Consider the following 27,678-nt stretch of genomic DNA (forward strand, 5'->3'; position numbering starts at 1 on the left):
CCTCTGCAGCTCCTCACCAGGGAGGGGTTCGGGTCAGGGGCTTCACCCCGTGCCCGTTCCAGGCTCAGCCGTGGAAATATTTCACTGGGCGGGAGTTAGGGGTGAGTTCTGCACCCCCGTCCTCCAAGCTGCAGAGAAATCCCAGAGATCCCAAAATCCATCCTTACTGAGATCCCAGAACGTGGACACCCCAAAACCCATTCTAGGATAGGGACGCCCCAAAATCCATTATTATTGAGATCCCAGCACGTGGACACCCCAAAACCCATCCCAGGATAGGGACATCCAAACATCCATCCTTACTGAGATCCCAGCACATGGATGCCCTAAAATCCATCCCAGTGCATGGACACACCCAAATCCATCCTTGTTGAGCTCCCTGCATATGGACACCCCCAAATCCATCCTTTTGGGGAGCAGTGATGGCCCATTCTGGTGTGGCAGGCTCTGAAATAGGAATGAAGCAGAGTGCAGAGAATCCCAGCCCATCCCAGGAGGTTTTTGGGGTGCTGCTGGGAGCACACACAGCTCCAAGGCTCTGCTTTCCCAGGACACTCCTCCCCGGGGGGAAGGGTCAGGGATAATTGGGCCATTTGGGATGCAAACATCCTTGGCACCATCCCATATTTATCTGCTGGTTTATGTCGGGCGCTGGCCTTGGGGACATCTGGAGATTCTCCTCGGCAAGGAACCTCCCGTGTTTCCACGGATGTTCATCAATGGATGGACGATGGAAACGTGGGAGGGCTTTAGGGCCAGCACCAGTAGGGTGATCCCATCGAGGGGGACAAGGCAGGCATGGATTTGGGATTGTCCCAGGGGAAAGCAGAGCAAGGCTTCTGCTTCAGACACCACCCACGAGTGAAGGCCACATCCCAAAACCAGCCTGAATTCCTGCTGGGATTCAGAGGTGCTGAGCAAACCCGCCCTAAAGGTGAGCACCAGCATCTCCTCAAAAGGACAGAGGGCTCTGAAGAGGCTCCAGCAGCCTGATGACCCCACAGCTGGGATATTTGGGATCCCTGCATCCCTGCTCTCCATCCCTCCTGCCCCTGCCCTGCCCGGCTGCCTCCAGCAAGTGTCAGCACAGAGCAAGGATTGAAGGACAGAGTTTGAAAGGGAAGGAGCGAAAATCCAGCAGAATCCAACCCCGTGCTTGGGTTTTATTTCCCTTCTCCTGCGGCTCCCATCAAAAGCTAAAACTCAAAAAGAAAAAGAGCCGCAGAGCGAAGCAAATCCGAATTTCCCTGCTCAAGAGGAGCCGCACGGAGAGGGACAAGGCAGCATTTGGTCTTGTTTACTTTCTGGCAAAAACCATCCGTGCTCCAGTGTTTTGAAATAGCAAAGGCGGCCAAATTCTTTCTGGATGATTAAACTTAACTATTTTGTTCGCTTTGTAGCTTTTCAGGCTGGGTTTCTGCCATCGTCTTCCTGGGGTTCGGCTGCCCCCCCCCTTCCCTTCCCTTCCCACCCCTCTGATAAGGAAATCGCTGGCTCCTCCTTTTGTTTGCAGAATGAGAGACCCAGAAAGGAGGAGAAGGAAGGAAAGGTCAGAAATGTTTTTATAAAGAACTTAACCGGAGTTTTGCAGCCACGCTACTGCACCCTGGATTTCTCCTTTTCCCACCCCCTGCAGAAGTTTCAGGTGAAAGAGGGAAAAGAAAAGAGGAAAAATGAGGAGGAGAGGGATGGCCAGAGAGTGCTGGGAAGTGCTGCTGCAGCGCTGGGTGCTGCGCTGGCCCCCGGCCAAGGAAAATGAGGTTAATTGAGCTGCGGGCACGCAGCGAGGAGGAGCGCAGCCTGCGGGGACCGGGCTCGGGGCAGGCGGGTGCAAGGAGCTGATCCCAAATTCCAGCCTGGGGAGGAGCAGGGATGGGGGCACCTGGGCATCCCGGCATGCAGAGAGGGGGGAAAAATAAAGGGAATTAACCAAGAGCACCTTGCTGTGCTCGCAGGAGCCCCTGGGTCAGCCCCAGCCATCCCCACCACAAGGTGCTGGGTTAGGCACACACAGCTTTCGCAGGGCACTGAGGGCACAGACAGCTTGGAATTGTTCTTTAGAAGGAAAACCAACATCCAGGTCAGGCCAGAAATATAAAGGAAGAGGGATCCACTCCGGGGAGGACACCAAGGAAAAGCTGGTGGGACTGTGGAGCTGGTGCAGGAGCAAATCTCTACGCAGCTGTGTGCAGGGATTTGTTTTATATCCATTTAATTCCCACTGGGATGGACCCACTGGTGGCCCAATTAAAGGCAGCCCCAAGCTGGGAGTTGAGGGCAGGATACGACCTGGATGCTCCAGGGGCGCTCCCAAACTCCTGAGGGATGAGACCTGCCCCCTCCCTAACGCTTCAGCCCTAGGTTTTATTTTGCTAAATGAGAGATTTCTTGGGAATTCTTGCACTTCCTTCACGGTTTAGGTCGCTCCTTGAAGCTTTAAAAAAAAAAATAAAAATTATATATATATATATATATATAATTAGAGCGTTCTAGATTAAATCAGCCAGGGAATTCTTTCATGGGAATTTTCCTCCCACTGAGAACAAATTCTCTGCACCTTTTTCCATGGGGGAAAAAAAAAAAAACCCAAAAAACAACAGAACCCCAAACTCAGGCGCTCCTTAATAACGGCAGGATCTCCCTTCTGCCCCTTCCATGGGGGGGGGAAAAAAAAACCCAAAAAACCCCCAAACTCGGGTGCTCCTTACCGGCTCAATAATGGCAGGCTCCCCCTTCTGCCCCTTCTCGCCCCGGGGGCCGCCGATCTGTGGGACACAGGGAAACACAAAGCCAGACGGTCAGAGAGGACACTGCCATCATCATCATCATCCTCACCATCATCATCACCACCACCACCAACCCCAGCAGGAACTGGAGATCCTGGCACAACCCCGCTGAGGTTCCTGCAGGAAACACCCGGGGCAGCTCCTCCTTGTTTGAATACAAGCTGCAGGTGGGTGAATACTATTTTTTTATTTATTTTATTTTTTTTTTTTTTGGCACTAATTCTGCTCTAAATTATCAAAGGATGGACATTTTTGGAGCAGAGTTCCCCTGGATGGAGCGGAAACCCTCTCACCCCCTCGTAGATGGTGTCCTGGTTGGCCGGCATGCCGGGGCCGATGTCGGGAGAGGCTGTGCGGTCGTAATAATTGTCATAATAATTCCCATCGTATTCCTTTATGGTTTCCTCAGTGAAATCTTTATCCAGGTCATCCCCTCCTTGAGCAGCCTGGAGAGGAAAGAGCAGCAATGGGTCAGGCTGGAATTCTCTCCTAGCCGGAAAAGCTGGAATATTAATGTGTTGTTTCTATTAAGGTTTTAATAAATCCCTGATTTATTAAAGATATTAAGGATTTTAATAAATCCCTGATTTTTGAAAAATGAGGATGATTCATAATAATAATGATGAGGGAAAAACCCTGGTGAAAAGTTAAATTCTGGACTTTTTAAGCGACTTCTCCAGCAGCAGGAAGACAGATGGGAGAAGCTCATGTCAAAAAGACACCCTGGCTTTCCCTGGGATTTCTTCACCGATCCCCAGTAAAACACTGGGAGTAGAAAAGCTGGAGTGAGGAAAACAAAACGCTCATGTCAGGAGGATCCTGCAAACTCCAAATGCCTGAAGGAAGAGGTAATGGAATCTCAAGCTCCAAATCCTCCTCATCTCTCACGGCCTCGGTGTTGGAGACTCTGGATTATCGAGCCCAAGGAATCCCACATCCGTTCCCAGATTTCAGACGCGCACCAAACCCACGATGTGTCACTGTGGGTGTCCAATTACAGCAGGAAATGTGGAAAAACCCAAGTTCACTCCTGTGAAAACCTCCTGTTTGTTTAGTCTGGGGTCCGATCTGCGCCTGGGCTCATCCAAGGAGCAGAAATTCTGTTACAAATCCGATGCCTCAGTCCCCGAATCCTCTCTGAACCCTCTCAGATGCCACGGAGCACAGCAAGGACGTCCAGCCCAGGCTCAGAATTTCCTTGCTGCTCCCCATATCCCCGTGCTCCCAGCAGCCTGGCAGGCACAGGCCCTTGGCACCCCTCGCTCTGAGCAGCCCTGCAAAGAACAACATCTGCTAACCAAATTTATCTGGTTTATTTCCTATCCAGGTGACAACCAAAATAGCCCAGAAACTGAATTATTTCCAGCGCTTCCTGGAGAAATAGCTCCTCGCTACTACGAATTCAAAGTCACTGCGGTGCCATCACAACTTCGAGACTTTTTTCTCTGCCAAAGCTGCTCAGAGCTCATAAAGATGAGCATCTGGGTCTAAATTCAGGAGGTTTTAAACTAAGACTAAGCCTAGAACTAAGGCAATCACCACCCCACCTTCTCTTATCTCTGCTAACACCAAGTGGCCTTGGCAGGAATTATAGTTTGGCAATTATTCAATTAGGAGGCTGTGAAAAGTCACGATTATTTTTCCTTTGGGCCAGTTCAAATGGATCTGTTGCTATCACACTCTCCCTTTTATCCTGGCGGAAATATTTCACCTGGTTTTGCACTTTGAAACCTTGAAACCCTAATCTAAAAAATCTCATCCAGCTCTAAGGGTTTGGGGATAACAGCGAATTGCATGAAATTAACATCAAGAACTTCAGGTTTGATATTTTAATTGAGGTCCTCAGGTCTATTTGCATGGAAAGATGATATTTGGAATCAATGGGCAGTTCCTTGCCTGAACTTTCCTCCTCTATTTCCTTTCCTTTAACAGCTAAAGTAGCCCTTGGTGCCTCCTCCTTCCTCTTCCACTTTTTTTTATTTCAGGCCCCTCTATCCAATCTTTAATTCCTCTCTCTTAGAAAGTCCAAGCTTGGCCAAAGATTTCTGGCTCTTGGTCAGGAGACTGAAAACTTTCCCATCCATGGGTTCCCTCAGGTTGGCTCCCTCCGTTCCTGGAGCCTTTTCCTTTTCTCCCTGTGCATCGTTTTGGGCTGTCCAACCTCCTCCACCACATTTTGGCTGTCCTGGATCCTCCCCTGCCCTTGGAGCAGCTGGATCTGCACCCGCCTCTCTCCAGCTGCTCAGATCTTTGCTTGGACACTTTCCCTGACACCTTTTCCCTCAAATTTCCAGCTCCAGGGAACCTGGCTGACTTTCTGCTGTCTCTTTTGCCAGCCTTGAATTGTGACAGCCCCACAACAAGTAATTCTCCACTGGAGAAACCACCCCTGAGCTCTCCCTGGGAATTAGGATGGGATCTGGAAGCATTACCGAAACATGGAACGGTGTGGGTTGGAAGGACTTTAAGTCTCATCCAGTTCCAAACCCTTGCCATGGGCAGGGACACCTTCCACTCGAGCAGGTTGCTCAGAGAACAATTCCATGTTTTCCCACCATTGCTTCCCTTGCTGCTGCTCCTGCATAATGAAGGATTTGCCCATTTAATGTCATTATTCCCCTGCTCCGTGGTCTCCACAGCACCCAGCTCCCCAAAAATTCATCTCAGTCTCACCAAAATTCACTTATTTCAGCATCAACGGGAAAAGCAAGAGCTGGGCAAGTCTTAAGCACAGGAGAGTCTCGAGTGCGGCGTTTCGGCTGAAGGATGTTGAAGTGTGGGGAGGTAAAAGTTAAATATTCCAACAGCAAAAGCTGTGGGGTCTGTGCTGATCCCAGCCCTGAGCAGATCCATGCACGGGACAAAGGGCTTCACACCAGGTGGACCCAGCAGTTTTGGAATCAAGGCTCTGTCGCAGTGTTGAATTTTTTTTTTTTTTTAAGGAAAAAAACCCAAACTGAAAAACACAAAGATGCTTTTCAGTGCAAATGACAAAATGAAAAATATTGATGTTCTCCAGCAGATCAACATTTTAAGATTTTATATTAATAACTTTGGGATAAAAGGCTTTTACTGAGATTTTAGCAGCAACCCTCATTTCTCTTTTTGTCAGACAACCACTTCACCCGAGGAAATGCAGATGTCAATACGAGCAGCTTTTCCCAGGGAAATAATCCTTAACCAAATTCTAAATATCTGCATTCCCCACCCTGAAAAATCTGGAGTGAAAACATTTCACAAGAAACTTCCTTTCCCTGCAGCTGCCTGAACCACTTATGGATTTACCATCTGGCTGCTCCTGTCTCCTTTGCTTCCAGGGCTAGGAAACAGCAGAATTAATTAAAAAAAAAATTAAAATTAATGAATTGACATTACATCAGTCTCATTGTAGGTGACGACAGTGCTGGTGGGGAGCTCAGCTTCCACTGCATTTTCCGTGAGGCCGCCCTGGGGATCGATTTCCTCGTTGTAGTTGAGATCTTCGTAGGGCATTGGGGTAAAATACTCCTCGTTGATGGTCTCGTAGTTGTACTCATCGACCAGGGGATCATCCACCGCTCCATCCTCCTTGGGCTGCTTCCCGGGGTTCCCTCTCTCCGGGGGTGCTGTGGGAGCTGGATAATCCTGTTGTGGGCAATAAAACACCGCCATCAGAGGAACAAAAAAACGTCCTGCATCACCCTCCCCTTTTAAAAAGGTTCATCCCCTGCACCCCTGCCAGGACCCGCCTCGGTACCTGCTTGGTTTCGGGTTTCTCTCCAGCAGCCACTGCAGGAGGGCTGGGTTTGGTGGTGGGGGTTTCTGGTTTGACAGCTTCGTCCACGTCCTCGTAGTAGGGGTACTCGTAGTAGTAGGTGTCACCTTCTCCCTCCCCGTCCGTGTACTGCAAGGAGAGGAGGAGAAGCAGGAAATGAGGCGGGGGCACCCAGAGCGTCCCTGCCAGCTCCTTTGGGCACGACAGGCTTCACTCTGCAAGCTGAGATGGGATATCTGGGAGAAATTCTTCCCTGGGAAGGTGGGGAGACTTTGGAATGGGTCACCCAGGGCAGCTGTGGCTGCTCCATCCCTGGGAGAGTCCCAGGCCGGGTTGGACACGGAACAACCTGGGATCGTGGAAGGCGTCCCTGCCCACGGCAAGGGGTTGGAATTTGATAACCTTTCAGACCCCTCCAACCCAAAACAATGACTCTGCGATATTTTTTTAACCTTAGATTCCTGGAACCTCCCGGACCTGCCCCACCTGACCCCCTGAGAGAGGGGCAGAAAGCCCTCGAGCCCCGCAGCCGCTTCGACAGCATCCCTGTGGCTTCCCATCCTCCCGTGACATCCCATCCACCCGCAGCCCGCAGGCGGGAGGGCCTGGGCAGGCAGATCCTCGCAGCCTTTTCCACGAGGCCTCAGTCATTCTCCAGCAAGAAACCCGAAGAAAGGCGCCGGTGCCAGCCGGGCACGGCCCTGCTCCTCGCCAGCCCAGCTCTCCCTGGCAGCCGGCGCGTGGAGGAGTTATTCCTGCACGGAGCAACACGGCCTCGGGACAAGCCAGCTCTTGTTGGACTGCTGGCTCCGAAAGAGGAGTTTTATTTTCCTGCTGCCGCAGATTTCCACCAAAGTGCTGTTTTATTTGCCTTATTTATTGTTTCCCCAGAAGCGCTAGCGGAGCAGCCGCGGTGCTTCCCCTGGGGCCGCGCCTCGCCGTGAGCGTCCCAAAGCCCTGCTTAGGTGCTGGATTAATTTAATCCCAAAGATAAACTGGGAGGGCTGATGGCATTACTGGTTCGTGGGGATTCCCTGACCCTGCGGGTCTGGGCTCAGCTGAAAGCAAATCAGCCCAGGAGAGTGGCTCAGGATGCCAGACAGCAACGGCGGCGAGCTGAGACCTCTTGAAAAAGAGCAAAATTCAGGTCACGCTCATTAAAAATCAGCCACACCCAGACATTTCTGATTGGGCAGCAAACACGTAAACGCATCCCGCAGCAGCCTTTTTTATTGTGTTTCCTTTTTTTAAAAGAACGGCCTGGGGTGAACTCTTCATGCAAAATCTACTGGGCACAGCAGCTCCTAGGGATGACTTGGGAGCCGTTTCTGCCAAAATGGAATTCAAAGCAAATCCAGGGGAAAAACGGTTCTCCCTCATTTAACACCTGTTGTTTCACAGAATATTGAGAAAGAACTGTTTAATCCTTTTACAAGTCCAACAGAACAACTTGAAATTTAGAAACAGGTGCTGGCCTGGCCAGGACTGGAGCTGCCAGGGAAGGTCAATAATCCACGCTTGGCTCACGTTGTCTCTCCCGTGTTTCTGAGCTCCAGGAGGATGTTCTTTTCAGCCTTTAGGAATGGGAGGAGCTCAGAAAGAAGGGAAACTCGCAAGAGCCAAACCCAGAACCTGCAAATCCTAAAAACAAGCTCTGTCTTGGAGGTTGGAGATGAGTCGTGACGAAGCTGAGAGGGGGGAAGGAGCCACATGTTTGCGAGGGTGCCATAAACCCAGATATTGGTGATTATGCCCCAAAACCATCCCGAGAGACTCACGTATTCATCGGGGTTGGGGTCCTGGGACTGGGGGGAGTCGGGGATGGCGGTGTCACAGTCGGGGCTGTAGTGTTCACAGTACTCCAGGGCTGCCCGCGGGTCCGCCACGATCAGGAGCTGCTGGATGTCACCCTGCAGGGAGGGAAGCACAGAGGGTCAGGGATGGGGTGGTGCTCGTGGAGACACCAACCCGAGGCTGCAATCAAAGCCAGAAACACAAAGAAATGGAAAGAAAAGCACGTGGCAGTGCCCATCTTCCTGACATGGGCACATCCCCTGAGACGAGCCAGGGAAAAACATCCATGTCCAGGGAGCAGCTGCTCCTCTTGGGCTGCTCTGCCAGGTGTGAACCCACTGTGCTTCATCCCCAGCCCCAAACCCACCTCCCCAAAAGACAAATCACCCGCTACAACAGCACTGACAGACCCGAGCAAGGCAGGTGCAGGTAAAATAAGAGAAAAGAGCTTTGTACCCTGCCCAGGTCAGCAACAGAACAACCCATTTCCAGCTGGTCCTGTGCAGGGCTGCAGAGTCGCCCTGTCCAGTCCCAAAAGTTGCTTACTGGCCTCAAAACTTCTTTGCTTCTCCCACCCCACCACCTGGTCTCACATTCACTCCCCCCTTTTTTTTTACGTCCTGCCTCGCGTCGACGTTCCACGCGCCACAGACACAGCGAGAGATCAGAAATGCACCTGATAAACCCAGAAAAGAGCCGAAGGGAGGGTTTGTTTTTTTGTTTTTGTTTTTTTTCTTTTACTAAAAACCAGGCTCAGAGGAAGCTCATTAGGCAGCAGAGCTGGTCAATGGAGCAGCTGCTCCCTGAAGCCCGCCACAGCCACAGCCCGAAGGTCAGAGCAGAAACTGCTCTTGGTTTTCCTGAAGAGCCACCACGCCGCTCAACCACGGTGCCAAAATCCAGTTCATTCAGCAGACAGTTACATAAGACTTTACTACTTGGATGCTTAGAGCTGATACTTTAATTAGGGGAGGGGAAAAAAAAAATAAATTCTTATTTAATAATAGACAAACACGGCTAAAGCATCAGGGGGAAAAGCAGGAGCGTTACAGCGAAACTGGGAGGATGATTTGGGCAGTAATAGGAACCAGAAGCTCCAAAGGGAGCCCGGCCAGGCTGGCAAACAGCCCTGTGGAAAAGGATATTTTTGAAATTATGGGCCAAATCTGCCTCGGTGTCGCTGGATCATGGACGCGTCCCACTGACTTCCCCCCAAAAAAGGGAATGGTGTTCTCATTTTGGGCAGAGATCCACTGGGAGAGGAGGTTGCCAGGAGCCCTGGACACATCAGCACTGGGGGGAAGGAGCAGCTCAGAGCTGCCTGGAGCTCCCTCCAGCATTCCCAGGTCGTCGCTTCCCTCCCTGCAGCAGCCCATGAACATCTGGGCACCTCTCAGACCTACCCGAGTCACCCTTCAAGGAGCACTTGCTGAAGCTCATTAGTCATTGTTTCCAGTGAATAACCTTTACAAAATTAACAGAAATGTCTGCAGAGTGGGTTTCAATTTTCCATTTTTTAAACTAGAAACATCTTTCCCTTCCTTCCCTATTTTTTCTTTTTTTTTTTTTTTTTTTTTTAAATATAAATCCAGTCCTGCCATTACTGTCTCAGCTTTTTCTTTCACAGCGTGACCACCAAAACTGGGCTTAGAGTACTGGGAAAACAAAAAATTCCAAGTTTTTCGCCTCGTAGAACGTTTCCCTTTTCCAAGCAGCTCTGCCCATGGCACCCACGGGGAACTGGGCCGTGGTGGGATCTCCAGGACATCCCCCAGCCCTGGGCAGGGGCTGTTCTGGGGTTACTCAGGCCATTGATTGTATCACCATCCCTGTCTCCAAAGGCACTCCAGAGCTCCAAACCCGCTCCTTTGGAATTCCCTCCAGCAGGGAACGCCCAACCCGGCCAAGGAAATCTGTGGCTGATGGTAAAACCCTTCCAGCTGCTATTTCTGCCCACAGGAGCTCAGCCACCCCTCGCTGACACCTCGGCTAAGCCACTCGTGCCCTCCTCTCCCTCAGGTGCTTAAAGTTCCCAGTTTTCCATGGGAAGATGGGAAGTGCCTGGCATTGTTGGGATAAGCTGAAAGAAACCAGCCCCAAAGCAGACCTGGGACTTGTCTCCAAGAGGCAGGGGAGGCTGAAAAAGCTTTTTCCTCCCTGATAAGGTTGGATTTACACCTCACGGAAAGCTGATAGGCTGCATCCCATAAGTGACCAGGGCTGGAACTGCGTTTCCTCAAGGAGCAGATAAAGCAAGGAAAGGCATCTCAGCTAAACACAGTGCCAAAGGTTAAGCAAAAGAGAATTTGCTAAAGCTGGGTTTGTTTTTAGTCTCAGCTGATGGCAGCTCCTGAGCTATGCACGGGGAGAAAACCTTGATCCCACCCTGATTCCCTGCAGGAGCTTGGGCATCCTCGGCCTTGGAGAATATGGAAAAAAAACCCAAAAAAACACCTGCAAATCCCTGGAGGCGCAGGAGAAAACTGGACACACCAAAGGGCAGCGTGGGCCCCTCAGTTTCTGCTGGGTGAGAGGGGGAGGCTGAGCAGGGGAAGCTTCCTACTCATTCTGGGTCAAGAACCTGGGAAAATCAGCGCGTAACTGAATAAATTCGGGACGCGGGGAGCGCCAGGGAAAAGCATCAGACGGCTCCGTCAGAGCTTGCCACGCTTCACCAGCATCGCTCCACAGGCTCCTATTTCCCCCTTCCTCTTCAAACCCAGTCAGCCACCCTGCCCAAAGCTCATCCTTGTCTTGCATCCAGCCTGCAAACTCCAGGAGAACCCAGGCTCCCGAATTTGGGATGAATGGGAGCCCCAGGGAGCGCCCAAGGGCCAGCACAGAGCCAGGGGCTGAGCAGCTCCGGGGAGGGGGAAGGAGCAGAGCTCAGCCCATTCATCTTTGTTTCATTCCCAGCAAGCTCCCAGCACTGGGGGATACCCCGTGCTAACACTCGTAAAAAGCAGACAGGAGTAAAAAAAAAAAAAACAACAACAACAAAAAAACCTTGTTAGCAAGATTCCCAGTCAATTGACCTCATCCCTCAGCGCCGAACAATAAAATGGGCTAATTTAGCCCGCAGTAAAAAAAAAGCCCCACTATCTGCACCTCACAAAAGCTGCACAAAGCTCTGCTGTCAAGAGCCCCATTTCTGTGATTTAAAAAGCCGACTTTAAATAGAGCGAGCCGCGCTGGGAGGTTCGGGAGCCTTTTGTGTCCTCTCGAGTGTGTTGCTGCTAATAAATTGTGCCCAGGGATCCAGGGATCCTGGCTGGCAAAGAGGAGCCAGCCCTGCTCCCACTCCTCGCCTCGAGTGTCTGTTTGTTTCCCTGTTTTGGGTCACAAACCACCCAAAAATCCCCTTCCCAGTCGGGTTTTTGCAGCGCTGACGAAGACCCCGTTAATCCACAGGCACAGCTCCGTGAAGGACAGGGTTTTCCAAGAGAGACAACTTAAAAATGCACCAGTAAAGTGGTTTAGAGACCTGACCAGCCAAATCAAAGATCTGTTTTCGAGTAATGAGTTATTTCAGTCAGGGAGCAAGACAGAAACATTCTGGTGTTGCTTTGTGGAAGTCACCAGCAGCATCCTCCAGCCACACACACAGTGGGTAAAGTTCTTTTTTGGCCTGGCAGTGAGTTGGGCACAAGGTTCAAGGAAGTTCTCCAGTGTCTGGTAACATCCAGAGGCTGAGCTCAGTTGTGTTTTGCTGGTTTAACCAAAAAAAAAATTGAAGCGGAGAATAAAAAAGTCGATTTATTTTTTTGCCCGCAGATTTCCACGGTTTCATACATTAGGAGAGGCAGTGCTCGTAAAAGGGGATAAATCTCATTTCAGCCTTTATTCCTAAAACTTCTGGTGAAGAGGAAGAGGCAGGACGGCACGTTTCTGCACAGGAGTGCGAGCGGTGAGGGTTTCATTTGCTCCACCAGACAGATGGAAGTGCTAACTGTCAGGACCAGTAAGGATCTGCCTGACATTTATGGTAAAGCCATTTATGCCTGATGACTCATTTGCTTTATGGATTAAGTTCCATCAAAGCCAGTTTAACTCAACTCCCCAGCCAGCTCCCAGACAAGGCTGGAAAAGCTCTTTCTGGAGCATTTTTTAACACTTATTCTATATGCCTGCAAAAAAATGTCACATCACTTCCAATGACATCAGCTTCAGGAACTAGAAGGGATCGTTGTGGTTCAATGAAAAAAAAAAAAAAAGAAACCCAACAAAAACAACCCAGCTGGAGAGGAGGATGAGAATGACTTCATCTGGCATTGGTAGCAGCTCCCTAAATCCTGGGATTCTTCAGTGATCATCAACTGGGCCGGGGTTAGGGCCTCACCCCAAAAGTCTGAGATTCAGCATCCCTAAGAGTAAATCCTGCTGGATGTGCTTTTGGACACTGCTGTGCTTAAAGTGGCCAAACACAGGCCCAGGGTGAACAGTGGCACACATAAAATCTTCACAGTTCTTGGGAATCATTGAGATTTATCCCGACAAACTCCACAACCCCAAACCCAGCCAGAAGCTGAAGAGGGGCAGGGGTTCAGTGCAGCTCCAGGATGAAGTGGAAGCTCATCCTCCAAAACCCCTAATCCCTGTCTGGGAGCCAGCCTGGCAGCCTTCGGATGTTCCACTTGATAAATCCTGTCACCAGCACTTCCCGTGGATTCTCACTGCTGGGGACACAGCCCAGCCTGGAGGGAAAGTGGCGCTGGAGCAAAGAGGGGCGCAGGAATCACCACGGCCCCAGTTCTGCTGCGTGGAAAACCCAAAAATCAGAGGTGCTGGAGGTGCAACAGGGTCAAACAAAGCCTCTCCATCCCCTCTAATCCCTGTCCCTGCGTCCTGAGCCCTCTCCTGGCCAGCCAGGGACTGGAGTGACCCCACCAGACAGAGCAGCTGCTGCCTAAAGAGCCTCCTTTGGGCTCCCAGAGCTGCTGCACTACGAAGTGGGAGGGCAATTGCTGAAAGTTTAGCTAAATGATAATTAATTATAAAAAAAAAAAGAAAAAAATAGAAGGCTTGACTCGCACACAGCCGTGACTCAGCTACAAATTCCTGGTGGTTTGGCTAAATCCAGCTGGATGTTTGTGTCCCCGTCCTGCTCGGAGGGGCTGCAGGGTTGGATGGGGCTGCTGTGCTCTGGGGTTACCACAAGAACAGCTCCTGCTGCTTTGGGCACTCAGAGGAGCCTCTGCCCAGCCCTCTTTGGAAAAAAACAGGTTTAATTAAGCAGAGCAGGGAGAGAAGCACCACCAGAGCTAAATGTGGCTCCAAACCCCCTTGAGGGCTGGGAAAAGTTTCTCTTTTTTACCTCACCTCTGTGTGGGGACCCCGAGAAAGCCCTCAGCCCCAGGCCCAGATCAGCCAGGAGCATCCCTGATGCTGGTCTCGCAGAACACAAACACAGCAATTATCACAGCCCACGAGCCTCTTCCCCTGACCACAGCAGCAGCAGCAGCAGGAGAACCAGCCCTCTGGCTCGATGGTAATTAACCTCTCTGGTAATTTCTCAACCTTTCTGTTTTACAGTCCCAGGGAGGAAGCCAATTTCCCATCATGTGAGCATCCATGAGCTCGCTGTTCCCCCTGGCTGCTGGATTTGAAGGAACGGGGCAGGGAAGAGTGGTCCCCTCCTTGTCCCCTTTCCTAAGCCCTGGGATTGCTCCGTGCTGTCCCCAGCACCCAGCCCTGCCCCAGCACAAGGCCAAATCCTATTTCTTCCACCCATAACTGCTGGATCCTTGGCTCAGCAGCCTCGTGGCTGTTGCTTAAAATTAAATTAAGACTCATGCCTTAAAATTAAGGAGTTTTTTGGAAGCAAAGGGCCGCTTGCAGAGCCCACAGAACACTTTAGGTCCGTCTGTGTTGCTCTCCCAAATCCAATTGTGGAGAAGCTTAGCAAGGACTCCTCACTGGAAGGGAAGGACAAGCCATTCCCTCAGAGGGGAACAAAAGCCAGATGGCTTTGCTAAATCTGGAAAGCTCTCCTGAAGAAGCTGTCGCTCTGCCAACATCCAAATACCAGCCAAGGACTCCATGGAGGCACCAACACAAGGGTCGTTTCCAGGTGGGTACTTCCCATCCCAATCCCAGATAACCCCCCGAGTCAAGAACCCCTGCCCCAAAGCAAAACAGCCCTGAGCATCCTCTGAGCAGCTGTGGAGCCAGAGCTGATGCCAGAGTCCTCTTCTGTGAACTCGGAGCTCATTCCCAAAGGCAGCACCCCCAGGATGGACTATTTACGTGGCAGTGCTTTCCTTCCAGCTTCCCACCCTCAGTGGGGGAAAGGTTTTCTTGCCTTCCCAAGTTTGCCAGACCCATTCATCTCTCTCCTGCTGCTTTCCTTGGAATCCTGGAACCCTGGAACCAAATCCTGACAGCCCCAGACCCCTTTGCTCCCTGTAAGAGCTCTGAGCTCCCCCTTTCCTCAGCCCTCTGCCCCCTGCCCCACTCAGGGTCACCTCCTGCCCCACAGCTTCTCGTACAGGGGCCAGAGACACCCTGCAGAGAACAGAAAATGTGCAAAACCCTGACCAAGCTCAAATGGACGTTTAATGACGGGGCATGAGCCCAAGGCCAAGCTCCAGACTTCCCTTCCCTTCCCTTCCCTTCCCTTCCCGTCCCTTCCCTTCCCTTCCTTCCCTTCCCTTCCCTTCCCTTCCCTTCCCTTCCCTTCCCTTCCCTTCCCTTCCCTTCCCTTCCCTTCCCTTCCCTTCCCTTCCCTTCCCACCCAACTCTCCTCCAACCCCAGCCACTTCACCTGAGGCCTCCATCCTTTCATGGAGACACCCAATCAGCCCTCTGAAGATCCCCAAAAGCTCTGGGGCTGCGTCAGGATTTGCATTTCCCGTTCCTCAGCCTTGCCCTGCCTGCACGAGGCACTGCCCTCACCCTGACCCAGAAATGAGCCTTGCTTCCACAGGAAATCCATCCTTCCCGGCCCTCTGCCAGCGCCCAGGCCTTGGAGAATGAGTCCATGTCGAAAAATTTACCGAAAGGGTGGGGAAAAACCCCAACTCAGGCAAATTAGCAAGGTGACATTTAATTAAGATCCAGGAACTTCTGGGCAGAGAGCAAAACAATCCTGGAGGCAGAGGCAGCTCAGAAAACAGGGGGTGTTGGCAGGAGCACAGAAAGCTGCAAACCCACCAATCTTTACTGCAATGCCATGCTAGCAGTGCATTGCTTCAGGGTGTTTTTTAAGGTTTTCCAAGCTGGGAGAGGCGCTGCAGGAAGGGCACAGCGTGCCTCAGCAGGGCTCTGCTGCCCAGCCCTGGCACGGGAGGACAGAGCCAGGCTGCACGAGAGCCACAGCCGGGATTTCCTGGAGAAAATGGGGAGATTTAAGGTAGGGAACACAAGCAGGAAAGAAATGGAGTGAGGTTTGAATGTCCTGTCCCTGCATCCCGGGTCAGGCAGGTCCTTCCCGGCCAGGGGACGCGTCCAGCTGCCCCCTGACTCATGTCTGGGACTCCAAACCACCAGACGTGGGCTCCGTGCTCCCCTCCAGAGCACATAAGTGTTTTTTTATGTTTTTTAAAAATGTTTGCTGCAGGGAGTTCCACCAGAGAGCAGGACCCACCCTGAGGAAAAATGATTCAGTGGCTTCTGGTTTTCCTGCTGCCTGACATCAGCCCTGGGAGCCTGGTGGCATCACCACTGCAGCCCTTTGGGACCGAATATTGGCAAGATTTGGGGTTTCGCTTCCACTCCGCTCTCCCTGCTCAGCCGGGTCCTTCCTAAAGCCGGGTTTGTCTGTGTTTGTCCTCACCGAGCCCACGAGCTCCTCTGTGGGATGGGGAGGTGCAGCCAGAGAAAAGCAGCCAAGCAGTGGGGACTGCAGGAAAGGGAAAAGGCAGCCAAGGTGCCTTAAAAAAAAAATAATAACAAAGCTGCTAAAAAACACCCAGAGAAGAGATATCCTTAAATCAACGACCTGCTCAGCCACTCCGCTTGGCTATTTTTATCTATTTATGTCTGTTGAACAAACCACAATTTATCTCCCGGGGTTTCTGGGTGCAAAACAATCAGCTCTGGCCACAGAAAGCAGGATGGGGACGAATGGTTTCTGCAGCCCCAGTCTGGAAGGGTGGGTGGACTGGGAGAGGGGCTGCTGGGACAAAAGGTGCTTTATTTCCCCTCCTTCTCTCCATCCTGGCCGAGCACTGCGCTAGCACCGGCAAAAAAAAAAAAAAAAAAAAAAAAAATCATGTGAGAGGCAAAAAATCATATGAGAGGCCAAAATAATAGGAGAGGTTTCTGCAGCTCTTCTGCAAAGAGGGGAAAAATAATGGCACACTTCAGGTTTTTGAAGGGAAAACAATAGAAAGAAAGGAAAGGAAAGAAGAAGCCCCTGACAGTCCCACTTCTCTCCAGCCCAATAAAGAGGGAACATCACAATAGGAAAATGACACTGGAGAGCAAAGCCAGTCTTTCCATTTGCAAAACGAGCGTTTTTTAAACTTTTCCTTTTTGAATTGTGTGCTCTGAGCAGACGATCTGAGCCCCCCCAGCAGATCAGAAACACATGTGAAGAGCCAGGAACCTGAAGCACGGGTTTTTATTAAACCCTGGTTCAAATTTCACCCCACTGAAGTGAGTATTTTCTCTCTGAAGCAGCGGCTGCAGGGTGGGTCACCCCTCAGAGGTGGTTTCTGAATGTCCACACATGCAGCTGCCCCTGCCCTGGTGTCCCCTGGGTGCTGATGACCCTGAGGGGTCTCAGTGATGCCATCACCACGTGGTTGAGGATGATTTTGGGTCTCTAAGCCTGGATTTTTGTCCTTGGGACACCTCCAGGCATCAAGCAGTGCTGACTTCAACCAGCTCCTCCACTGGGAGAGGGAGAAAACATTCAGCTCTGGGTGATTCTGGAAGATTTCTGTCACTCCTGCAGGACAGGAGCTGGGGCTGAGTCACCAGGGGTTCTCTGGGTTGGAAACTCTGCCCTGGGTCTAATTTGGATCTAATTAATCCATGCCACAAACCAGCCCTGACTGGAAGGAGTAACTCCTCTGCTGGCTCAGTTTGCTGGGCAAGGTGTTCCTTCGATCTCAGGGGGAGAAGGAAATAAAAAAAGGTAAAACTCCTGCCTCAGCTTCCTTTGGCTGCTCCCAAACTGCCATGAACACAGCAAAGGGTCCGAGTTTTGACTGGAAAGGAGGAAACTTGGTCCTGAGAGGAGCTGGAAGGAGAGGAAAGCAGGACTGGAGTGCACTTGGCACAGCCACAGCACGTCCCAGGGAAGGGGGGATGCTGAGCTCAGACCTGGGGTGGGTCCTTAGCAAACCTCTCCTTGTGTGGGCACTTCAGGGGGCCTCCAGTCCCAACCAGTTCATTTTTAGTCCCAACCCGTTGATTTTTAGCCCCCACAAGGAGCTCAGGCAGGACTGGGTCTCTCCCTACGAGGATCCTACTCAGAGGAAAGACCTGGAGTAGAGCTGGTGTAGGCGTTTCCTAGAGGGGAAACACCTTCCCCAAAGGAACAACCCACCCTGTGTTCACAACTCTTCATCCCTAAATATTCACCTCGTGGGCACCAGAAACCTCGTGGAGTGATTTCACCTGATGGTTTAAAGCCAGCCACGAGGCAGCTCTCTCCTCTCATGAATCCATCAGGACAGCACTGCATTTTTTGGACTGTTTTCCACCCCAAAACCAAGCCCTGGGTGATCCCTTTGTGCAGGTGTGTCCGTCTGTCCCGATAATTCTTCTGTCTGATGGCTGGTTTCAATCACTGGTGACAGGGAGAAGAGGCTCGAGATAATTAAACTGCTATAAATGTCATGGAAACAGACAGCTCAGGAAAAGAAATCATCCCAGAGCGTTGTCTGTGGTGAGCTCTCATCTCATCAGATCCAGGCACGCACCAAACATCTCTTTAATGTCCCCACCACCCCTTTCATCTCCCTACCAGAAGCTGAGGCGACCACGAGGCACAAATTAGAAGGAATCTAGGCCTGGCTAATCCCAGAGCATCTCTGAGCTTCCCAATTCCCACAGCTGCTGGAAAAACCACGGGCTGAGGCACCACAAAATGAGCAGTTCTCCTTGCCTTTCTGCCTATCCACGGAAAAAAAAAAACCCACAAACAATCCGTTCTCCTCAATTTTCCAGCCCCGAGACAGATGGAGGAGGAAGGGGAGCGTGTCTGGGTCCCAGCTAAACCAGATTCCAGAGGGATTTCACGGGATACAGCGGATCCCTAAGGTCTGTGGGCTCCTGCAGCAGATCCAGGTGACCCCAGCCGAGCCCTTCCCAGCGGCTGCTCCACCTGCACCGCACACTTGGAATCGTTCCCGCCCCTCCAAACTCTCCCTGCAGTTATTTTTTCCCCTCTGTGACCGCACGGCAGCCTGGCACTCTGTGATTTCTGCCTTCAAACTCCTCATTTGGCGGCTCCAAACCGGCGTTTGTGTCGCTCTACACACAAATTACAGCCCTAAGAATAGAGGCCCCGCAGTCACCGTGTGCCGCGCTGTGCTGTCACTGCTTTTACATCCAGGCCTTTGATGCTGTGGTCCCTGAACAGCTGGTTTCTCCTTCTCCCTCACCAGAGGGTAAATTCCTACTGGAAATCCAGGGGATAACTTTGAAAGGAATCCTTGAAAAGCTGCTCAAAAGTGAGTTTTTAGGTGTTTTTTTTTTTTTTAATCAAGGCACCCTCCATCTGTTTATAATATTAATCCCACCCCCACAGCAAGAGGTCCCTCAAAGCCCCCAAATCTATCCTTCAGATTCCTCTCCAGAATTCAAACATGGGGATGTTTTTTTCCCCTTTTTTAAGTTATTCTCTATTCCAGAGCTTTCACAAAACCACCCGTGTGAAAAGCCCCCTCAGCAGCAGTTTTTCCAGCAGCTCCTTCCCATTATTTTCCAACAGGGGCTGATTTGGCTCAGGTACATTCACACGGAGTGGTTTTGTTCCCTAATTGAAGCATCAAGTCAGATTATGCTTCTGAAGCAGCAAATGAGACTATTCACCAAAAAAAAAAAACCCAAAAAAACCCTCTTTATCCTTGCTCAAAACGTTCGCTTGCCTGGATATGCTTACGCAGGATAACTCAGGGAGCACCTAAAAATGGGATTTTGCAATTTTAGCCTCATCTTGATAGTCAGGAAAAGAAATTTCCATGCAGGGACAAAGCAATGGGATGGGGTGACACGGTGGTGCTGTCCCTGAGAGCCACCCGCAGTGTCCCATGTGCCAAGCAAGCTTCAATCCCATGGACAGCACCTCCAAAAAAACTCATTTAGATCCTCTGGGAAGCTGCGTTAAATCACGGCCTGCACGTTGTGGGAGGCATTTACATAAAGGAGGAGAGGGTCAGCCTGACCTTCAGCGTCCAGCGCTGAAATTACCGAAAAAAAAATGAAAAGGAAAAGAAAAATCCCACAAAAGCCCGGCCCAGGCCTGTGCGAGGTGAATGGGGCCAAATGAATGGCTGGCATTGTGTGCCCTGCCGTGCCAGCCCTGGAACTGGCACTCAACAATGCTGGGATGGGGACAGGATGGGGCCAGAAGCGATTCTGAAAGAATCCCCTGGTTTTGTGTGCGGGGTACCCCGGATAACGCTCGCGCTCAATGCCCTGCGCTCCACGGGCCGGGCTCAAAAAGAGACTTTCTCCATTTTCCTCATCCCATTCATTAGGGATCCCTGGAAGAAGCCCAAGGCCCCGATTCCCCGTGTCCTCCACTGCTCTCTGAGCACCAGGTATCCCAGGCCAGCCTGGGCTGTGCCACCAGCGCCCAGGTCCTGCTGTCACCTCGCAAAGGTGACGTCCCCACCTCGGCAGAGCCCAAGCAGCCCCAGGGCGTGGCTGCTGTCCCCTCCCGCAGCCCAGGGTGTGAGCAGCGCCCCGTCACCCAGGCTCTCCGTGGGAACTGCAGGGCTCTCCTTGGAGAGCAGAAACCCCACGCCATCCCAAATCCCAGGCTGCCCAGCCTTCGCTCTGCTCCTGGTTCCCCGTAGACCTCACCACACGCCCCAATTCCCGATTCCCTTCACCATCCCACTCCAAACTCCATCTCCCTGGTGTCACCTCCTCACCCAGGCCCTGCTCACACCATTCCAAGCTTCCCCTCTCCCTCCAAATCAAATAATCAGCCAGTAACCCCCAGCTCCAGGGCTGGCTTTTTCCTGCAGGAGTTCTTTTTCCATGACATATGTGTGAACCATCAGGGATGGTTTAAAAACAGATTCCCCCTCATTACAAGCCCAGCACAAAGCTGCTCCTTTGTGTCTTCCCCCTCTGCACCGTTCCCTGGCTCTGGTTTCGCGTTGATTTATTTCCCTTTCATCTCTGGAAAATTAGGAATTCTGCTGCCCGCAGGAGGATGGATATGCCAGTGGATTGTGAGGGGGGTCCCTCACAGTGGAAAATGTGCAGTGAGGCAAAGCTTTTGGATTGAGTTACTCGTTTGGGAACTCTCTGAGCCAAAGTGGAGGCACTTGATCAGGTTTTAGTGTAAAAAAAAAGGGCCACAGAGTCTGCCTGGGAGGTGTTGATCCCCAAGATCCAGAGGGCTTCATTCCCACCTCTGGGAAGGCAAAGGAAGAGGATTTGGGGAAGGTGGTGGACAGGAGAGGCTGGAGGAGCAGCTGCCCTGTGGACAGAAAGGGAGGGGGCAGGAAAGAATTCCTGAGATTCCCAGAATGGATTGGGACCTCAAAGATGACCCAGTTCCACCTGGGCTCACTCCCAGTGCCAGAGAGTGGCTCTTGGATTCCAGAGCACATCAGGGCTTCCCATTCCCACCCCACAGCAGCTGGAGCCACCTGAGCTACCCCAAAACTTGCTTTTACTCCTTTTCTTTTTTCTCCCTCAGAGCCAAATTAATCTGGAAGTAGAGCTGCCGTCTCCTCGGCCCCACAGACAGCATTTCCACCCCCAAGATCCACCCTGAGCTTTCCTCCACACCAAGGTGGCTCAGGATCAAGGGGGTTTTGTGTGCACAGAGGCTTTTAATCAGCACTTGGAACGTTTTCCAACCCGGGAGGTGAACACAGAATCCAGGTTTTATGGATTAAAGGCAATGGGGGGAAAAATAGACCTGGCTGCCAAAGTTATCTCGGGATAGAAGTGGGATTACACCCCTCTGCTCGGGGAGATCTGCTGACACACGCAGAAAATCGAACCGAACACCAAATTTTGGTTGGAAAAGGATTTTCCTGCATCTGGCTGGCGACAATCACCCGGCCGTGGAACAGGGACCTGCTGGGACCACCCGAGGAGGAGGCTTTGTGCAGGTTCCTGTTGCTAATTCCCACCGCTGCTGGAAATTTGGCTGCTCGGGAAAGAGCTGGGAACGGAAAGCTGAGCTGGTGTGCAAACGTAGGTGTGACACCTCTCGTCCACACACCTTTCTCCCTCTTTTTCCAGGAAAATAAAATGTGCCCTTCACTGATGTTCACACCCCAAAGTTTTGGTTTTTTTTTTTCCAATTGGGTTTTTAGCATTTGTCCGTGAAAATTATTTGGGCTTCATTTATTCAATGCAGCATCTGCCACCTCAAATTCAGCACGAAAAAGAAAAAAAATAAATAAAATCTTGCCTTGGAGTTGGACTTTGGGGAAAGCTGATCTTTCCAGCTCAGCGTATTCTGTGATTTTTAAGCATAAACCCTGCAAAGTTCCATGAAATACTGCCCAAATTTTCATCCCAAGGAAGGGAGCTGGCTTTGTGCATGCTGGGGCCTGAAATTAGGTGAGAAATTCATCCCAGAAATGAGGTTCTCCAAAGAAAACCCATGAAGGAACAGGGCTGGATGCAGTGGAGGCTGAGCATCCCCAGAGCTCAGATTTCACCATTCTGAGCATCCCCAGCCCAGATTTCACCACTCTGAGCAGCAAGCTGGGAGAAGGGCAAACAAAACCCGCAGATAAATTTGCTCCTGCAAGGCACCAAAACCTCAGGAGAACCTTGAGGCGTTTGCAGCCATTCCAGCACAGAGAACAGCACCCAAAAGTCACTCTCAGCACTGACTTTCCCCACACTTTCCCCTGCAGCGGCCAAAGCCCTGTTTGTTCCAGCAGGTCTGACCTGCTGAACCCCAGCCAGCGCTGGCTGCCTGTGCAGAACAACGAGCCCACAGTCAGGGACTTTTTTTTTTTTTTTCCACCATGTTCTTGCAGGGGATAGAAAACTCCCTGACACCCCAATCCCCATCCAATCTTCTGCATAAATCATTAGGAAACCCCTCTTCCAGCTCCCATCCCGGGGGTGAGGGGGAGGTGTTCGTTGGGAACATTTCCATTTCAGCTCTGTCAGGGTGAGGACTACACCTGCACGCTGGGGATGTCTGGAGTGGGCTCGGATTTTTCCTCTGGGTTTTGGCAGGCAGCCCAGACTGCCTCCAAAAAGAAAAAGAAAAAAAAAAAAATAAAATGGAATAGAAAGACCTCACCATGTGTGAGGAACATGTGTTTCATTTGTTCGGGCCCAAGCGACGAGGGAAGGGGGTGAACACGGAGTCAGCCCAGAGGTTTTTTGGTTGGGAAGGGTTTTTGCTCTGTCCTGGAGCAGGAAAACCTCCCTCAGAGAAGTGGCAAAAGGCAGGAGAATAGCAAAAAAGACGGAAATTGCAGAGAAGCAGCAGCTTGAGCACCACCAGGCTGACAAGGACACAAACCCTGACCAGCCTCATCATCCTCTTCCTCCACCTCCTTGGCTTTGGCTCAGATGAGCCGTTACTTCCTACAAATTCGCCGCAACAATCCAAACCCGCCCACCCTTTTGTAAATAGAAAAGGATTTTTTCGTATTTACAGGCTTCTGCTGCAAAAAACTCACTTTCATGCAAACAGGACTAATTGGTGAACGACCTCCCACGTAGAATGAGGTTCCCAAGTGAGCAGGGAAGGGGAACATGCCCTGGTTTGGGCCAGGACGCCCTGTCACGCTCTGCTCCCAAAAATCCCTTTTCCATCTTGCTCAGGGATGCTGCCAAAAACATTCAGCTGGAAACTTCTCCCCCAAAGCACAAGGATTTGGCTTTTCCCCGCTGCTCAAGCTGAGGAAAACCATCTTTCCCGAACACATCCATTTGCTGTTCCTTCCCAACTCCCTTCGTGGTGCTTTTCCTGCCCCTGAAACTCCATCCTCCTCCCTGCAGATCCCCCTGTCCACACCAGCCCTGCAAACCTTGGAATGATGTCACCGGAGAGAGGAGCAGCTTTCCAGCATTACATCAGCCCTGTCTGGGCTCAGCAATCGGCCTCCTGCTCCTCAGACTTTCCATGGAAGAAATCCATCCCCCTCCTCCCATCCAAGGGAAGGGGGGAAACAAATTCCAAACGGAGCCAGGGCTGGAAGAGTAATGACCCCGCATCTCCGAGCATCCATCACCCCAAACGAGCCTGAGGCTGCTGCCTGCCAGCGTTGAAACTGAGAACTCTGCCAGGGGCACGTCAGGAACAGCCAGACACGGCTCCCAAATCCCACAGAGTCCCCATGGGGATGGAAATTGCTCCGAAGGATGAGTTTTGCTTCCCGGAGATCGCTTGGTTTCGCTCTGATTTTTTTTTTTTTTTTTTTTTTTTTGCCCCGTTGTGCAGGAGGGAGCCCAGGCCAGGGAGAGAGGACACGAGGTGCCTGTCCCCTCCAGGCCAGCAGGGATGGAGAGCCCTGCAGCACCTCTGCCCGATTTCCCCTCAGCCCGTTCCCTTTGGAAAATGCTCCTCCAAACCATCTCCCTGTACCCCCAACCATCAGGCTACAAACTGCTTCTTTGAGGAATAGTATCAAAAAAAAGTGCTGCTTTTCCACTGGCACATCCCAGCTACAGCGACCAGGAGCAGCAGGATGTCAGTGGTTCCTCAGACAGGGATGAGGTCCCACGTCCTCCACCAGGAATTTCCTGAGGGCGTTAATCCTGGATTTTCAGGCCTAAGTGCCCCATTTCCTGGGCATTTCCCACCCTTTGCCAACAAAACCCACAACAGTGCCACTCTGGGCCAAGAACTGCCCAAATCACGGAATTCCAGACTGGTTTAGGTTGGGAGAAACATTAAAAATTCATCTTTTCCACCCCCAGAGGTGGTGGTGGAGGCACCTCCTAAAACTGGGCCTTAAATCAGGACAAACTCTAAGACCAGCAGCTTCCTAAAGGCTGATGTTTCACTTGGCACTCCGAAAAGACAAATGATAGGCTGCTGGAGTGTCTTGAAACATCAATAAAAGCACTTTTATGATCTGTTTGAACAATAAAGTGCTTTGTAAGCTATCAGAGGCCCGCAGGCATTCGATACCAGCAAACTGCGCTAATTACCCACACAGGCTTCGACAGTTTATGAAACGGAATTTACCACTGACCAAACCAAAGAGACAATCAATCCACGGAAAAACCAACCCTAAAAAAAACCTAAAAAAAGAGAGGAAAAAAAAAACATATTTTGTAATCATGACTAACGGGGCTCCATCACGAGCGGCAGGCCTGACCCAGCCGCCGGGCCTGAGCGCAGGCCAGATGGCAGAACCTGCAACAACCCAGCGAGTGGAAATGGAAAACAAGAGCTGCAGCGGAGTGTATGCAAACAATCCGGCCCGTGTTTCCAGCCAGGCTCTCGCTCTCCTCGCTGGCACCTGGCGCTGAGGGGGTCACAGGAGCCAGCGCCACTCCGGGGTGGAAATGAAAGCGCGGAGTCGCTCTTACAAGCCGGTTTGTAATTCTTGTCCTGGCCCAGGTGCAGCTGCTCCCTCCCTGATAAAACCGGATGACGTCCCCGGGCACCTGTGTAAGGTGATGCTGTGGCTGAGGTGTTGCCAAATGGGGACCAAATTTCACATTTTTGATCAGATCTGCATCGCTTGGACTCCGGCACTGAAAACCTCCCCGTTAATTGCAAACCCATCCAGAGGCATAACCCTCAGTAATTGCAGACATTTTCTAGGCAGCACTGCTCTCCTGGAAGAGTCCAGAGCTGTGATTTAATCCATATGTCTCAAGTGCACCATTTTAAAGAGGATCCTTTAGAAAGAAAAAAAAAAAATTAAATAAAGAAGAGGTAAAGCAGAAGGAATGACGAGAAAACCAGCGAGCAAACAGAGAATTATTAGGAGACTGGGGAAAGCTGCAGACATCTTCAATAAAGATCCCTAAATGCTGGCTCAGGAGGTTTTATTTTCCATCCTCTCACACCGTGGTCTATGGTGGTGGTGTAAAACATCCCCTCCTTGCACTCCCTGAAAGACCCCGCAGCAAAGGAGGTGAAATCAGATTTGGCAGGGCGGGCAGAGCAGGCAGCCAGCTCTGTAAATTACCTGCTCTCAGCAGCCTGCCAAGGCAGGGGGAAAGAAATGGGAACATGGATCCGTGGTGCATCCCGACAGACAAATCCTGGTTAGTAAAAAAATGCTACATTTTTAAAAAGGTTTTTTTTTTTCTGAGTTTAACAAAACCTTCATAAATCTGGGCTTTTCCCGCTCCTTCCTGAGCCTCTACGTTGAGCTCAGATCTTGCAGGATGCGCAGCGTCCAACCCTGAGCTCATGGGGAGCTGTGGGGATGCTGCTGCTCTGAAGATCGCAAAATCCCAGGATTATTTAGGTGGCAAAAAGCTCCGAGATCGAGTCCAACCTGTTCCTGATCCCCACCTTGTCACAACCCAGCGCCCTGAGTGCCACATCCAGGTGTTTCTAGGGATGGGGACTCCAAACCCCCCTGGTCAGCCCCTTCCCAATGTCTGACCCTCATTTCCATGAAGAAATTTCTCCTGAATCGGGGAATTTCTCACTTCCCCTCTATCAAAAGTGTTCCCCCACACCTTGGACCCTCCTGACACCAGGAACAGCCAAGACAGAGGTGCTGGGGCAAAACTGGGTCTAAATGTGAATTAGATGTGGACTTAGACCTGAGACTTGCATCACTTGTCCTGGGAGCTGAGAAAGTCTATCTTCAGTTACCACCAGTTTCTCCAAGTTCACTGCACCCCAGCACATCAATCCTGGGAGGAAGAGAGAGTAAAAATCTGTTCCTGGAGTACACAGAGCTGTCTGATGTGTTACCAGCAGATCTGCCTGCAAAAGGAGGCTCTGAAACTTCTCCATCCCCAAAACCAGCAATAAAACTGCCACAAAATGCACCCACATGTGCAAAAAATGTCCTTTTATTTCTACCCTTTCCACCAAAGCAAAAGCTTTTGATCCAACCTTACAAGCTCAGAGTAAAATAACCTACAGAACTGTGAAAATAAGAGCACTTCCCAGAGATGAGAACACCACAGCCAAGAGCACGGGGAGGGAAGGAGAAAGCCCTGACGAGAGTGAAACAAAACCTGGGATTATCAAGCGCAGGGATAATTGTTGTTTTGTTTTGTTTTCTTTTTTTTAAGTGTAAACAAGGCCCAAGATGAAAAGAGAGGTGACATTTCAACCCCAAGAGCACCTGAAGGGCCCCAGTGTCTGGGCTGTGTCTGTCCTGCTTTGTCCTGGGCTGCCTTGGAGCTCTCAGCAGCCCTAAGAGCACCTCTGGCACCCTGCCCGGCCTCTCTGGCTCATCCCAAATTGCTTTCCCTCCATTTCTGATGGCTTGATTTCACCCGTGGCCTTCAGGAAAAAACAAAACCAAAAAATCACAAAGGAGAGGGAATCAAAAGCAGCACCTTTCAGCACCCTCCAGGGTGCTGTGTCCCATCCCAGGACAGGCTTTGGCACAATTTTTTGTTGGCCCCTCCCGGCCACAGGTGCTGAGATCAGAGGAATCCATTTTTTGGGGGGGTTTTACAGCACCAATGACACCGCTGAGACACAGTTATGGCACTCAGCTGCACAGAATTTACTCCTCCTGTCTTCTAAAGGAGCCAAAAGTGACCTTAAAAAGCAATATATTCATGCCCTGAGCTTTTTCACACGTGGGAAAAGTCAGCTCAGCTACTCCAGGCACTGCTGCAAAGCGAGAGGGTCAAAACCCCACTTAACTCGTGGGACAAGGCTGCAAAATTTTACACAGATGAACCAAAAAGAATTGGCAGCAAAAGCAGTCACTCGTTCCTAGGCTGTCCCCAGCAATTTTGCCAAAACCTACTCATATTTTTACCCATGTCCACAGCAGAGTTTAATGATGCCAACTCCAGCCCTGGAGCCAGGGGCTGTGCAAAGCTTTCACCAGCACACAATAGTCCCTGGCTGGCAAATCAGGAGACAAAATGGGAAATCCAGCAGGAAAATGAAACAGCAAGGTCTGAACAAAGCTCATTTTGCTCATCCGGCCATCACTGGAGTAACACAGAGCAGAAAAAAAAAACCCTCAAAAAAACACGGCTGGGATCTGCAGAAATCAAATTTCTCGTTAAACTTCTTCCCTGAGCTGCCTCGGGATACCCTCACAAAGGGGTTTAAACTCA

General features: G+C 51.1%; 1 protein-coding gene across 2 annotated transcripts in view; it reads right to left on the reverse strand.

Annotated features, from left to right (window-relative positions):
* COL5A1 (collagen type V alpha 1 chain) overlaps positions 1–27,678 on the reverse strand; it is a 135,310-nt gene that overhangs the window by 69,861 nt on the left and 37,771 nt on the right. For both annotated transcript variants that reach the window (XM_040082973.1, XM_040082972.1), the window contains exons 5-9: positions 8,319–8,450; positions 6,523–6,669; positions 6,162–6,410; positions 3,080–3,232; positions 2,709–2,765 (exon numbers count right to left, since the gene is read on the reverse strand). In XM_040082973.1, coding sequence (XP_039938907.1) covers positions 2,709–2,765; positions 3,080–3,232; positions 6,162–6,410; positions 6,523–6,669; positions 8,319–8,450 — 738 coding nt within the window. The remainder of the gene's footprint in view (positions 1–2,708; positions 2,766–3,079; positions 3,233–6,161; positions 6,411–6,522; positions 6,670–8,318; positions 8,451–27,678) is intronic.

Source organism: Hirundo rustica, chromosome 20, assembly GCF_015227805.2.
Source record: "Hirundo rustica isolate bHirRus1 chromosome 20, bHirRus1.pri.v3, whole genome shotgun sequence".
Taxonomy (NCBI): domain Eukaryota; kingdom Metazoa; phylum Chordata; class Aves; order Passeriformes; family Hirundinidae; genus Hirundo; species Hirundo rustica.